The sequence below is a fragment of the Octopus sinensis genome, linkage group LG11, assembly GCF_006345805.1.
Source record: "Octopus sinensis linkage group LG11, ASM634580v1, whole genome shotgun sequence".
NCBI classification, from domain to species: domain Eukaryota; kingdom Metazoa; phylum Mollusca; class Cephalopoda; order Octopoda; family Octopodidae; genus Octopus; species Octopus sinensis.
Window position 1 is genome coordinate 37666560 of NC_043007.1, and position 16433 is coordinate 37682992.

A 16433-nucleotide genomic window follows, 5' to 3' on the forward strand; every position below is an offset into this window, starting at 1 on the left:
AACCAAAGCCTTGTGAGTGGATTTGGTAGACAGAAACTGAAAGAAATCCATCGTGTATATATATATATATATATATAAGTGTATGTGTGTGTCTTTGTGTTGGTGTTTCTCCCTCATCACTGCTTGACAAGAAGAGACCGACAGAATAAGTACCAAGTCATCAAGGCAGTGTCTCATATTTTTGTTTGCCCGCTCAGTTGTATCTATCAATCTATCTTGTGTATATATATATAATACACACACACACACACACATACATACATATATGCATATACATGTATGTATATGTGCATATATATATCTATTATATAAAAGTTAATGTCTTTAAGTGTGTTCGTGTGCTACCTATAAAGAAATCATTTGTGTGCCCCAGTTCATTCAAGAGAGCAGAAATGACCTGTTCAACTTGACGCTGGCATGTAAAATGATGATGACGAAGATGATTATATATATATATATATATATATATATATATATGTATATATATACAAGTACATCAACATCAAAAAAATCAAATGGAAATTGTAGTTGTGATACCTGTTCCGGTGGCATGTGAGAAGCACCATCCAAACGTGACCGATGCCAGCACCACCTTGACTGGCTTCCATGCCGGTGGCACATAAAAAGCACCAGCTGATCGTGGCCGTTGCCAGCCTCGCCTGGCACATATGCCAGTGGCACGTAAAAAGCACCCACTACACTCACGGAGTGGTTGGCGTTAGGAAGGGCATTCAGCTGTAGAAACACTGCCATATCAGACTGAAACCTGGTGCAGCCTCCTGGCTTCCCAGACTCCAGTCAAACCGTTCAACCCATGCTAGCATGGAAAGCGGATGTTAAACGATGATGATAAATATATACACACATACATACATATACACACATATACAAATACACATATACATACATATATATCAGCACACAGACGATGTACTGATGCTGTTACAATTGGAAGAGTTAGCCCAAGTAGATAACAGCACTGTCCTATCATCATTGGTTGGAACAACACTACTTTCACATATGATCCAATCTGTTATACTCCTTGTTAGATATCATTGCATTTGGTTGAGCTACTCCTGCAATTGAGAAGTAGCTGAGATAATTTATGGAAGACAGACGAGGTCTACTTCCAAAGAAAAAGATACACAATGTTTAACAATCACTGGTGTAAGGGGTCTTAGGAATTTATTATTAATCTAGACAATGTCAAATGTTTACTGGTACTTGAATATATAAGCATATTACATATGTATACATATGCATGATAAATATATATATATGTGAGTAGGTATATGATAATGTGTGTACATTGAAAGGTGATTGAAGACCGGTTCATAAAATATGCAAATATGTTTAATTATATAGTGCATATATACATATTTCACTCCTTCCATTTTGTATCAAAAAACCAATATATCGCAAAATGTAAGCCACCAGGTTTAGGCTCAGATTCATCCATCACAAACGCTTTAGCGTTTTTCACAGGGACTTCCAAAAGTTCAATCATTTCTCCTTCCTCTGGAACCCCTCCACCCTTGCTGACCCTCATTTTGTCATCGATCTCAGCATAGAAAAAGGTAACGAGTGCACCTGTAGTGCTGACACCCCCTCTGCAAAAGAGAAAAAGAACCAGTGTTAGTTTCAGATGTTTATACTCGTTTCTTTATTACCCACAAGGGGCTAAACATAGAGGGGACAAACAAGGACAAAGGGATTAAGTTGAATACATCGACCCCAGTGTGTAACTGGTGCTTAATTTATTGACCCTGAAAGGATGAAAGGCAAAGTCGACCTTGGCGGAATTTGAACTCAGAATGTAATGGCAGACGAAATACGGCCACGCGTTTCGCCCGGCGTGCTAACGGTTCTGCCAGCTTGCTACCTTTTAGATGTTTATACTGCTCACTAAAAGTTTCTATACATGTGTGAATGCACATATACATACACACACACACACACACACACAAACACATCTGTGTTTGTTTAGAGTCACTCTGCATTTAACAGTTATGCTAGAGTTTCTGAAGCAAAGTGTTAACTAATGGGTTGGAAGAGAGAGATAATTAACACGCACATATTTCACATTTATTTTTACATCCATTTTTTCCATGTTAGCATGGGTTAGATGAAAATATTATTCAGGCATTGTTCACAGCCAGATATCCTTTTTGTTATTAGCCTTTAGCTGTTTTTCAAGCAATGGATTTCTTGGACCACATTTCTTTGAAGGCAAAGCCAGTAGATGATTTATCAACAGAGGAAATGACATCATGGCTTACAGGTCAGTATTTTCAGAGAAGCACAAATATAAACAAACACAGACACAGACACACATACATATATATGTATAGCCAATTCGAATAAATTAATAAAATTAACTGAGAACAAGAGGACGTGCACAAGGAATGTATTAGCTTGATGTTTGGTGAAAAGAGAGAGTTTGATGCTTCAAGCATAGCTCTTTGTTGGAAAGGAGAAATCCTAAGATGGGGAAAAAAAAATCGCCAACAGCATGTGTAGTTACATTGCTGAATTTATATATATTAACACATATTCTTTTATTCGTTTCAGTCATTTGATTGCGGCCATAATGGAGCACCGCCTGCGCCTGTGTATATATATATAATTTTAACTAACAGAAAGAAGTGAACTTGTTGGTGAGCAGCCAGTTGATGTTTTGTGGAGGCACGCTTCAACACCAGGGGGAACAACTCAGGCAGTCAACCATTTTCTTTAAGATTAACAGTTTCATGTGAGAATTAAGTACCTTCACTACAGAGAGTTGGAACAGGAAACGAAATGCCAACCTGTAAATTATATAGTTCAAGACATTATCGACAGAGAAATGTTTAGAGCTAAAAACCAAACATAATAGGTGCCATAAAATATCAGGTTAAATATCTAAAAATATATTCCTTCATGTAGCTAGAGCAAATCAACCATCGCAGCCTGGTTCTTTCTAAGCCATATCTATAGATCAATTCATGTAGCTTGATACTCTTTTACTCGCTTGTCATTTGACTGTGGCCATGCTGGAGTACCGCCTTTAGTCAAGCAAATCGACCCCAGGACTTATGCTTTGTAAGCCTAGTACTTATTCTATCGGTCTCCTTTGCCAAACCACTAAGTTACGGGGACATAAACACACCAGCATCGGTTGTCAAGTGATGTGGGGGGGAGGAACAAACACACACACACACACACATACACATATATGATGGGCTTCTTTCAATTTCCGTCTATCAAATCCACTCACAAGGCTTTGGTTGGCCCAAGGCTATAGTAGAAAACACTTGTCCAAAGTGCCACGCAGTGGGAATGAACCCAGAACCATGTGGTTCACAGCCACTCCTGTGCTTGATAGACAAATACTATAAAATTAATCTGGATGACTGCAAGGCACTGTTCACCACTGAACATAGAAAGAAGAGGAGTCATGATTTGACATTAAGACTTAGAGTCTTGATAACTCAAAATTTCCATGAGTCATTAGAGAAGAGAGGGATACCACTAGGAGAGAGGGGTACCTCTCTTGTTACTTACCATCCAAAATAAAACATGCCAAAAATCAAAACCTGAATATTTTATGTCAGAATTATGGAAACATGCAAAATTAACCAGCTTTATCAAATTTTTTAATGCAAGAGAACCGAATGTAAAGATAGATATGTAATTAAACACCAACATTTAAATTCCTAAGATTTTAAATGGTTGAGGGAACCTTTTTCTTCCTTACCTGTAGGACACAACTCTTTCAATATTATCCAAAGGCACTTCGTATCCACATTCTTCAAGGATCTCTGCCTGGACCACTTCCTGTAAGGAGATATTTTTGTCTACTATGCCAGCACACAATTCGGTCGTTATTCCTAGTTCACCAGTGTACTTTGAGGTGTCAATCTTCTGAACTCCTTTCTCTTCATGCATGCAACTTCGGTTCATGTATATGACTGAAACAGTTTGATAACATTTACTAAGTTAGCTTAGTTCTACAAAACAGCTCAATATAAAGAAAAGATTGGCTAGGAAGACTTAGAATATAACAGAGATAAAATGTAAAAATGTACAGCATCAACAGCAGCAGCCATTCAAGAATTTGGACCTGGAGATCTCCATTTCCAGCAACTTTGAGGGCCACCTCCCAGTGGTGTCGGGCGTCAACTACAACAAAATGATCAAATTTTTTCTTTTTCCAAGGTCTGGGGTCTCCTGCCCCTAAGCCCTAGACCATCACCTAATCACCCTTACCCGCCTTGTTGCTTAACAACAACAACAACAACAGCAGCAGCAGTCAGAAGAGATTTTTTTTTGTGCTCTTGCAATTTGGTCCATATAAATCTGTTTGTCTACCTTGGTTACACTCTCTTTCTCTTCCAATTGGATAAGGTGTGTTATTCCTAATTCAAAAGTCTTCTATCAATCTCATTTTGTATTTGAGTAAAGTTAATTCTGCTTATGTCAAATTTACCAAAACTTTCAGGAATAAGTATTTATTTCTTTATTGCCCACAAGGGCCCAAACAAGGACAGACAAAGAGATTAAGTTGATTACATCGACTCCAGTGTGTAACTGGTACTTAATTTGTCGACCCTGAAAGGATGAAAAGCAAAGTCGACCTCGGCGGAATTTGAACTCAGAACGTAATGACAGACAAAATACCTATTTCTTTACTACCCACAAGGGGCCAAACACAGAGGGGACAAACAAGGACAGACAAACGGATTAAGTCAATTACGTCAACCCCAGTGCGTAATTGGTACTTGTTTAATCGACCTTGAAAGGATGAAAGGCAAAGTCGACCTCAGCGGAATTTGAACTCAGAACGTAACGACAAACAAAATACTGCTAAGCATTTCACCTGGCATGCTAACGTTTCTGCCAGCTCACCGCCTTTCAGGAATAAGTACTATTAATAGATTGTCTTAGAACGTTACAGTTTCTCATTATCTGGAGAAGGCAAAAAAGAAACTATTCCAATGTAGTCTTTTCTAGGTACAAACAAGATAAAATATTGTACAACCAAAAGAATACAGCCTCGGTTCAGATCCACTGTACACATTTTTGGAGGAAACGATAACTTTTTTATGTTATTATTTCTGGTGGAATAGGTTATGTTCAAAGCCATGCCAAGTCTTCCAATACCTGCAAGATTAATATTGAAGTTCATCTTGAATAACTGCAAGTCAATGACTAGAGGGAAAGCAGGAAATTCCAGATGTTCATGGAAAAAAGGATTGGTCTTAGTGGTTAGTGCAGGGTTTGGTGAAATGTGCACACACAAGTTATAGTAGTAGCAACTGAAAAGGCACAATGAGATAGCACATGTGTGAGGGGTTGGAGAGTGCTGGTGAGCCGTTTTATGGTTGACATTTGGCTGGACTTCTACAGATTAAGGTGAGTTAATGCATAGAAAAAAAGGCGCACATACAAATGTAGAATCTGAAAGTCAATTATCCAATGTTCTTCTTTTAGAAAATATGTGCTGGAGCCCACAACTTGGGCCATAAATACATTCACTTGTATGTATATAGCCTGAAGATTTCTCTCCCTCCAGCATCACTCTCCGGGTCAATGGAGCACAGAGGTACTTCACCGCGACAAGGTACTTGTTGAATTAGCTGTTGACTCCGCAGTAGTTCTTCCACCCTTTGACGGGTTTTATCTTTCATCCCGCAGGGTGTCCAACAATCACCCTCCTCACCAAGCAACCTTAATGGGATTGCCAGTTTAGTCACTGACGACCCGACCATGTGACAGGTTGTACTGATAAGCAAAAAGGATTGGATGACCATGTGTAGAAAACCTTTCTGTATATTTCTGTCCGATCTGGGGCTAAACATCAACAACACCAATGTCAAACACATTATCAATGAGACAAAAGTGAAACCCATGTTGTCACACTCACTGCTAGAAAAAACAACAAAATCTGTCTAAAATTACAGTTTAATTCATAAGAAGAAGGACACTTTGGACAATATAGTCACTGATATACAAAAAAAGATGAGATTGCCAGTAGAAGGCATATTGGAAAGTATTTTGTTTGAAATTCTAAGAATTCTACCAAACTACTACTACCACCACCACCATCACAGCAACAATAAAAACAAAAAAAAAACAAAAATAAAAACACTCACCAGGACGGAATTGCTTGACAAACAACAAAACTTGTCGCTGCCGGTTGAACAACAAGACACAGACACTGAAGTAAAGATGTAAAGAAGAAAGATATATGTTTAGTTTTTATTGAAGCAAACAGATAGAAATTAAAATTACACACAATACAAGCAACTATAGTTACACTTACATATACAGTTTATTGACTGAGGTTGTACTAGAGTCTTACCTGTCCTACACTGTACTAGAGTCTTACCTGTCTTATACTGTACAAGAGTGTTACCTGTCCTATAACAGGTTATATAGGTAACAATTATTATAATTATACAGTTTTTAAAATTTCTTGGTGCATATAAACTAACAAAACAGAAACTAATTTTCAAAATTAAAATCATCATCATAATCATCATTATTAAATTAAAATCAAATCAAATGCAAGAGCAATGCCTTAAAGGGTGTTAGTCAAAGAAATCATCCCCAGGACTTATTCTTTGTAAACCTATGCTATCAGTCTCTTTTGCTGATCTGCCAATTTACAGGAACATAAACACACACACACACACACACACATACACAACAGGCTTCTTTCAGTTTCTGTCTACCAAATCCACTCACAAGGCTTTGGTTGGCCTGAGGTCATAGTAGAAGACACTTGCCCCATGTGCCATACAGTGTGACTGAACCCAGAACCATGTGGTTGCGAAGCAAGTTTCTTACCATACAACAATGCCTGCATCTACTATATTTGTAATAAATATATTATCAATAACAATAGTACTGTTTAGCTAACAGTAACAATAATACTACATTACATTAGTAATACTATTTTCAGAGTTAACTATCACTGTTGTAAGTATAAATTAATCTTATGTAAGCAAGCTATATGAAAATTATAATTATTGTAGCTATGTAACATTACCTGATATTGCACACAACATAGTGATATGTGTGTGTGTGAGAGAGAGAGAGAGTTTTTTTAACTTCTAGGTAAATGGGGCCTTTCTTTTGGCAAAGATATGCAGTCTAGGACATTAGCACATACTGCTATGGGTGTTTGTTGATTTGACAATGTTGTTACCTTATTCCACCCTCAGTTTTGACACAACCCTGTAAGTACAGAGACACAAGACCAATGAGAGAGAGAGATAGATAGAGAGAGATCCAAAAACAAAATGGGCATGGGTGCAAAACTGCATTGTTGGTGTTTGGTAAATGAATTTGGTAAAGGTGATGGGCTACCTTTTGCCTGATATGTTCAGCTTCATACCATAGCATGCTATCACAAGTAACTCTTTGCCACACTTTCCCATCAGACACCACCACTATTTCAAATGCTAGGGAAGCTTTCTGTTGTTGATCACACTTGTGCTTTGTAGAGTGTCAGCAAATATATTTGGAGTGTTGCTGCTCAGACCAAGTATATGTAGGTGATGATATCAACTGATACAGACAGTTCAGTATAGCAAACAATTTTGACTTCTACACCCAGTCAGAATCAGTGTGGAATGAGTGAGAAAGTCAAAAGAAGTTGTGTGTATCAAAACTGCATATAGTGACTTTTGTTGGAAGTGAGGTAAGTTAGATATCCTAAATGGAGGATGAAATAGGGTTGAACAGCGGCTGGTGGTTGAAGGCGTTTGGAGAATGACATGGCTAGTTGATAAATTTAGAGGCATGAGAGGTAGAGAGAATCATACAGTTCTATATTTAAGAGATGAGGAATTATATACATTATTTACATATGACGAATATTTGTCCTCATCTTGTTTGTTGTTAACACGTTTCGGCTGATATAACCTCCAGCCTTCTTCAGGTGTCTTGGGGGAAATTTCGAACCTGGGATCTCATTCCTAAGGTATTTTTCAATGTTATTATTATTATTACTATTGTTAGTATTCAGGTCACTGCTTGGAATCGAACTCGGAATCTTAGGGTTAGTAGCACGCGCTCTTAACCACTACGCCATATGCCCATAGTCTACATTAACAGGAACCCTCTGCTGCTGATATCCAAGTGAAAAACATGAAAGTAGATTCTAGATATTCAGAGATCACCCTTAAGAATGAAGCTGAACTATATATAGGGTGTCCAAAAAAATTAATATCATTTAGGAGTACAGTATCATAGCTGGTTCTCACTCAAATGGTCTCAAATTTTAACAAAATGTGTAAAAACTAAGTTTGGATCAGGCATGCCAGTGATAATGACAATGTGATGTTGAAATGACCACCATGTTCACCTGGCTTGACACCTTGTGATTTTTTCTTCTATGGGGCTATGGGAATGGACTGGTCTATATCCCACCTCTTCCTACAAGCCTAGGGGAACTCTAGCACAGAATCACTGACGTGCTGGAGAATGTTACACAAGATATGCTACAGCATGTTTGGCAGGAGCTGGACTATTGACTTGACCTGTTTTGTGTCACAGGCAGTGCACATATTGAACATTCGTGAAGCTTTGAGAAATCAGTTATAAAATTTACATCCCTCTGAATTTCTTGCTTGAATTTTGATAAATAAATCTTTTATTGTTCAATGTAAAGCCTATTTAATTTCATTTGTGTAGGACATGTAGTTACTCAGATATTCACATTTCAAATGATGTCAATTGTTTGGGGACATTCTGTATATATATATCTACATAGTGCCGGTGGCACGTAAAAAGCACCATCCGATCGTGGCCGTTGCCAGCCTCGCCTGGCCCCCGTGCCGGTGGCACGTAAAAAGCACCATCTGTCCATGGCCGTTTGCCAGCTCCGTCTGGCACCTGTGCGGGTGGCACGTAAAAAGCACCCACTACACTCACGGAGTGGTTGGCGTTAGGAAGGGCATCCAGCTGTAGAAACACTGCCAGATCAGACTGGAGCCTGGTGCAGCCTCCTGGCTTCCCAGACCCCGGTCAAACCGTCCAACCAATGCTAGCACGGAAAACGGATGTTAAACAATGATGATGATATACATATATAGATAGACAGTATACAGATAGAGATATAAATATACCCAAACTCTTATTTAATTGGTAAAATCAGCTGAAACGTTTCTATAATACTGTACAAATAATCAATATAAGATGACAATAAATAATTACACACGTACATACACACACGCATATGTAAAATGGTTGGCATTAACCCTTTAGTGTTTGCATTATTCTGCCAAAATTGATCCTTTTTTATTCACATTGTTTTGAACTAATCATGCATTATCTTGTAGCTATGAGATTTTTTTTGAGGTAGCTGTTAATTCATAAAGCAATATTGTAGGGTTGGTATGAGAGACCAGATATGGCCAGTTTGAACATAAAACAAGCAGAATACTTTTGGCCGGATATGGCTGGTTTAAATGCTAAAGGGTTAAGGGTATCAAACATACAGCCACAGAAACCAGCCCCTGTCAAACTATTAAACTTGTGCCAATATGGAAAGCAAACATTAAATGATGAGGATATGTCTATTAAGCTTTGTTTAATTTTTGCTTAAATAAGCACATAAGTATTGCTAGTGAGGGAAAATGGTAATGGGGGAGGGGGGATACACTACTCTATTACTTGTTTCAGTCATTTGACTGTGGCCATGCTGGAGACCCGCTTTTAGTCGAGAAAATCGACCCCAGGACTTATTCTTTGTAAGCCTAGTACTTATTCTATCGATCTCTTTTGCCGAACCGCTAAGTTACGGGGACGTAAACACACCAGCATCGGTTGTCAAGCGATGTTGGGGGGGGGGGGGAGGACAAACACAGACACACATACATACATATATATACGACGGGCTTCTTTCAGTTTCTGTCTACCATTTCCACTCACTAGGCATTGGTCAGTCCGAGGCTATAGTAGAAGACACTTGCCCAAGGTGCCACGCAGTTGGAATGAACCCGGAACCATGTGGTTGGTAAGCAAGCTACTTACCACACAGCCACTCCTACACCTAGGATATTTTAATATATAAGATACAATATACATATAAGCCTGGTGCGTGGCACCTTGGGCAAGTGCCTTCTACAATAGCCTCGGGCCAACCAAAGCCTTGTGAGTGGATTTGGTAGACAGAAACTGAAAGAAGTCCGTCGTATATATATATATATATATATATATATGTATGTATATATATGTGTGTGTTTGTGTTTGTCCCCCCCAACATCACTTGACAACTGATGCTGGTGTGTTTACTTCCCCGTAACTTAGCAGTTCAGCAAAAGAGACTGATAGAATAATTACTAGGGTTACGAAGAATAAGTCCTGGGGTTGATTTGCTCGACTAAAGGTGGTGCTCCAGCATGGACACAGTCAAATGACTGAAACAAGTACAAGGGTAATTATCAGCCAACTCTGTGCTTTTGAATTTCTCTAGAATGAAAAAAAAAATCCCTTACTTGAGAAAGAGGGAAGAGTTTGTGACAGGAAGAGCATATACTCTCTTTACTCTTTTACTCTTTTACTTGTTTCAGTCATTTGACTGCGGCCATGCTGGAGCACCGCCTTTAGTCGAGCAAATCGACCCCGGGACTTATTCTTTTGTAAGCCCAGTACTTACTCTATCGGTCTCTTTTGCCGAACCGCTAAGTGACGGGGACGTAAACACACCAGCATCGGTTGTCAAGCAATGCTAGGGGAACAAACACACTCACACAAACACACACACGCATATATATACATATATACGACAGGCTTCTTTCAGTTTCCGTCTACCAATTCCACTCACAAGGCATTGGTCGGCCCGGGGCTATAGCAGAAGACACTTGCCCAAGATGCCACGCAGTGTGACTGAACCCAGAACCATGTGGTTGGTAGGCAAGCTACTTACCACACAGCCACTCCTGCGCCTATGGCTACAAAAAAATCCCACCTTAAATACACCCTGCCCCCACTACCATCTAACCCCATGTCAGTATGGGAAAACGGATGTTAAACGGACAAACAAAAAGTAGCTATGATTAATAATTTACAGTGAATAGACATTTCTCTTTTCTCTTTTACTTGTTTCAGTCATTTTGATTGTGGCCATGCTGGAGCACTGCCTTGAGTTGAGCAAATCAACCCCAGGACTTATTCTTTGTAAGCCTAGTACTTATTCTATCGGGTCTCTTTTGCCGAACTGCTAAGTTATAGGGATGTAAACTCACCAGCGATGTTGTCAAGCGATGTTGGGGGGACAAACACAGACACACACACACATATATATATCATCATCATCATCATCATCATCATTTAGCGTCCGCTTTCCATGCTAGCATGGGTTGGACGGTTCAACTGGGGTCTGGGAAGTCAGAAGGCTGCACCAGGCCCAGTCTGATCTGGCAGTGTTTCTACGGCTGGATGCCCTTCCTAACGCCAACCACTCCGTGAGTGTAGTGGGTGCTTTTTACGTGCCACCCGCACAGGTGCCAGACGGGGCTGGCAAACGTGCCACCGGCTCGGGGGCCAGGCGAGGCTGGCAACGGCCACAATCGGATGGTGCTTTTTACGTGCCACCGGCACGGAAATATATATACGACTGGCTTCTTTCAGTTTCCGTCTACCAGATCCACTCACAAGGCTTTGGTCGGCCTGAGGCTATAGTAGAAGACACTTACCCAAGGTGCCACGCAGTGGGACTGAACCCAGAACCATGTGGTCGGTAAGCAAGCTACTTACCACACAGCTACTCCTATGCCTATGTAACAAGCAAAACAATTCTACCTTCACCAAACCATAAAACAAGTTACATTTTCCTTAGTACGTCCAGTTTTTGTCATTCATATAAATACATCATCACACATCTATCACCATTAGTTTTATGAATGTAAGAATCCTAAAGTAATATAATTTGATGAAATATCCATCTTACCTATCAGCAGTTTTGATAAAATCCCAACTCTTTGCCTCACCATTCTATAGAGAAAAAAATTTTTATATATCAATATTATTAAATACAATTTATTGTACATATGACAAACCTATGGTATCTTTAATTTTATTTAATTTAAATAAGCTCTAAGCAGAAACGAGATAGTAATTTCTATTCACAAAGTACAATGCTAATTGTTCTACTTGTAGAAATTGAAGAAATCAACATAGTATCATCATCATCATCATCATTTAATGTCCGCTTTCCATGTATCTCCTGTACAGCAAGGAACCTGTTCATATCCATTCTTTCATACTTTAACCTCTCAACACTTAGCATTAAGCTACCTCCTTCTCTTTGAATTTGAAAATGTTGATCCAGTTACCCTTCCAAAATACTTTCCAGAGAGAGAGAGTGTGTGTATGTGTACATACTCTCTCTCTCTCTTACTACCCACAAGGGGCTACACACAGAGGAGACAAACAAGGACAGACAAACGGATTAAGTTGATTACATCGACCCCGAAAGGATGAAAGGCAAAGTTGACCTTGGCGGAATTTGAATTCAGAACGTAACGGCAGATGAAATACGGCTACGCATTTCGCCCGGCGTGCTAACGGTTCTGCCAGCTCGCCACCTTAAAATGTATGGGTACATATATTAGTGAAGGTGTGTAACCTAGTATTTAGGCTGTTGGGCTCCTGCAAGAGATAGCAAACCAAATCTTTCTCAAACTACACCTACTATCTAAAAAAAAAACAACAAAAAAACAGTCATTTTAAGACACATTGGTTAATGCATTCCGTCATAGATTATGTCAAGAAAAAAAGACAAGATGGTTACAACTAGAATAATGTTTAATCATAAATTTGACGATTCTAATGGATCAGAGCTGTTGGAAGATAAACAAGGAAAAAGAATATAATGCTTCAGTTTAAAAAAATTTACCTCATAATTAAAAGAAAAAGACACCTCTGCTATTAACCCATTAGCATTTAAACCGGCCATATCTGGCCTAAATATTTTACCTGTTTTATATTTAAATTAGCCAAACCTGACCTCTCACACCTATCCCACAGTGTCATTCTCAAAACTTAATCACATCATCGAAATCTTCAAGTTATGAGACAATGCATGATTAACTCAAAACAATGTGAATAAGTATGTATTATATTTGACAGTAAGCTGAATGCTAAAGGGATACATCACAAATTGAATAAGATTCAGCCAAATTACTAGCATCTATGACACCAGTCTGAATCTATGACATCCAAAGAACAAGAAATGTGGCTTAATTCTAACCATTCAATTAGGTATCAGCAGGTTATTGGTCAGCTTTAACAGAAATGACCAGGGTTACTTAATAACAACACCGATATTGAAATTTATGTGGACTAAAATCATAAGATCTTGACTTTTTAGACACCTCTAGGGAAGTGGGGGCAGGCAGTATAGGACCTGACTTAAAGTGTGATGACCCATCCAACCAACGTCTGTACAGAAAATGGATGATGATGATGGTGATGAGAATGTAAGTAATTTATGACATGACCTAATCAGTGTTGGTCCTTCTTATGTTCCTTCATTGGCTCAGTAACGTACTGATACTTAGCTTACTCTTAAAACCTATTCTCAAATGATAGCTTTCATTTCATCTGCAGAGGCGCTTTTTTTTTGTTGTTTTTTTTTTTGTAGAGTTTTATATTAATTTATTTAACCCTTCCATTACTGTATTTATTTTGAGATGCTCTGTGTTTCAATTAATTTTAAATATAACAAAGAATTTAGTAAAATAACTTAGTTATCATTAAGATAGTGTTAGAAACATAAATTGTGGCAAAGGTTTGGTGGAAGATTTTATTTCAGAATTTTTGAAAACAAGACATTTGTACTACAGAGCCAGAGGCGGTTTCAGCTGATATGGTATAGAAAGGGTTAAGTTCCTGTTGTTGATGGATGTTTGTTTCACTCTTTTAGTTTTTGATTCTTATTGTATAGTATAATTCACACTCAGAAATAAAAAGTAAACAACCAACTATATAATATTTTTTTTTTTTACTACCCACAAAGGGCTAAACACAGAGGGGACAAACAAGGACAGACAAACGGATTAAGTCGATTACATTGAGCCCAGTGCGTAACTGGAACTTTAATTTATCGACCCCGAAAGGATGAAAGGCAAAGTCGACCTCGGCAGAATTTGAACCCAGAACGTAACAGCAGACAAAATACGGCTACGCATTTCGCCCGGTGTGCTAGCGTTTCTGCCAGCTCAATATATTACAATAAACTCCTTTCAATATCATATTTCTGTTAAAATGCAATGCCTTTGTTTCAGTTAATTTTGAAATAATGAAGAATTTAGTAATATAACTTTGTTGTTATTAAGAGGGTGTTTGGAACATGAATTAACATGAAATTCTGGTGGAAGATTTTAATTCAGATCACTTTAACCCTTTAGTTATCATATTTAGTTATATTGTTGGAATGCACTACCATTATTTTTTGAAAATATTAATGAATTTAGTGAACAAAAATACAGATCAAAAAACCAAATTAGATATAAAACTATTAGTTCTTAACACAACTATCTAATATGAATTACATGCATAGAGAGAGAAAAAAAAGCAACAGAATCGTTATTAACAACAAAATACAAACTAAAACTAACACAGGAGACACACTACAGTTTTAAAAACAACAGTTGCTAATTGCTGAAAGTAACTTCGAAGTTAACAGTTAAAATTTTAAACTTGGTGATGATGATGTTATCAGTATCAACAACATTCCCATTATCCATGCTGCCTACTATCAACTGCACCAGAAAAAAATTGCCACACATACTTGTACCCTTAACATAATTCTCATGCAGATCAGCACAACACTGTGTGAAACAAGGCTGGCTCTTTGAATTACAGGTAGAGCATACCTCACAGGCTTCCATTCAGTTTCTATCCTGCACAATTTCACTCACAAGACTTGCATTGACATGAGGTTATGATGGTAGAAACTATCTGAACCTTATGATTGGAAAGTGAAGTTTTTAACCCTTTAGCTATCTCTGTATATTATTACAAAATATTTTTTAGGTTAAACATTGTGGATTGTCCACAGCATCCATGGGTGTGTGTGTGTACGTATACACACACACTTGAATTTAAACAAGGGGTTGGGATAAAGTAATCATCCTTGTCCTCTTTCTCCTCTTCTCCATCACCATCAACATCATCTTATATTTGCTTTCCATGAGCTGGATGGATTGTTGTGTCCTGATTTATTTTTTATCTGTAGTTATTACTTTCCTCGATGGGCCAGAGGACCAGGTACTACTTAAGATGAGTGGTCCCAGTGAGCGCACTCGCGCTAGCTAATCGTGACTAGTCGATCCTGCAACAACTACCTAGAAAAGTAAATAAAACACAAAATAATTTTTTATACAAAGTAAATAGTTTATGTGTTTTATTTAGTTTGCTAGGTAGTTGTTGCAGGATCAACTAGTCATGACTAGCTAGCGTGGATGCGCAAGTACGTGCATCGGGACCACTCTTCTTAAGTAGTACTGAGGACCATACCTTGCATATACATTTCATTGATGACTCAGTGTCTATGGCTGGGTTCCTTTCCTAAAAGTAATCACTCTACAATGACTGGTGGTAGGATGTCAATACATATAACAGAGTTAACTTTTATTTGAAGTTGAAGATTCACTAATGAGTTTTGGACTTCAGTTTTTCACTTAAAATGGAATTCAAAATTTTAAGTATCAGACTTTGGCATTAGGAAAGGAGGTCACAGAAACCATCGAATGTATGCCAGCATGGATGGTGGACATTAAATGATGATGATAATGATACTCTTATGATGTCCCAAGGTCAGAGGCCAATAGTTTATAGCTTTATAAATTTGAACACAAGTATTTGAGATATAGCAATGTGATGGAAAATGGAAAGAGAGAGTGATGAAATGAAAGTGAGTGTGATGGTAACATATGATGTGAAAGGCCCTGCCTAAATCCATCATACTGGGTAATTAGGATTTTCTTCATATATAAATTCTTGCATATACATGCATAAAGATATGTACAAACAAGGAACTTTTTCTTTTACTATGGCTTAATTAGATGAGGAAGAGTTTAGCCTAAAGTCTTTGATGATAGTGGTGGTGCTGCTGCTGAAATTATGATTCATAGATTATTGCAGCAGGAAGCAACAGAACTCAATCTATAGAGCCAACCATCACACCTGAAACCAGGTGTGAATACGTGCATCAAAGACAAGTTCGTTAAATAATATCTGATGCAATTTTCATGCAATTACTTTTGCATCAGATGTCCCTTAATTTACAAGGACATTACTCATGTACATGTATTTTTCAAATTCTAAAAACATAAAAGCTATGTTACATGTGGATATATTTTAATATTGGGATAAAGAATCTCTTTCATAAGTCATTTCTCAGTGAACCTGCTGACTTTGATGACTCATTGCTTCTT

At 38.1% G+C, this 16433-nt stretch overlaps 1 protein-coding gene across 2 annotated transcripts in view; it reads right to left on the bottom strand.

Moving 5' to 3' along the window:
• Nucleotides 1-1331: 1331 nt before the first annotated feature.
• Nucleotides 1332-16433, bottom strand: part of LOC115217186 (uridine diphosphate glucose pyrophosphatase NUDT14) — a 30179-nt gene continuing 15077 nt past the window's right edge. The window contains exons 2-5 of one of the 2 annotated variants that reach the window (XM_029786818.2): nucleotides 11942-11985; nucleotides 6135-6199; nucleotides 3737-3950; nucleotides 1332-1610 (exon numbers count right to left, since the gene is read on the bottom strand). In XM_029786818.2, coding sequence (XP_029642678.1) covers nucleotides 1382-1610; nucleotides 3737-3950; nucleotides 6135-6199; nucleotides 11942-11985 — 552 coding nt within the window. In that variant the 3' untranslated portion in view covers nucleotides 1332-1381. The remainder of the gene's footprint in view (nucleotides 1611-3736; nucleotides 3951-6134; nucleotides 6200-11941; nucleotides 11986-16433) is intronic. The other variant, XM_029786819.2, reaches the window with a different exon arrangement.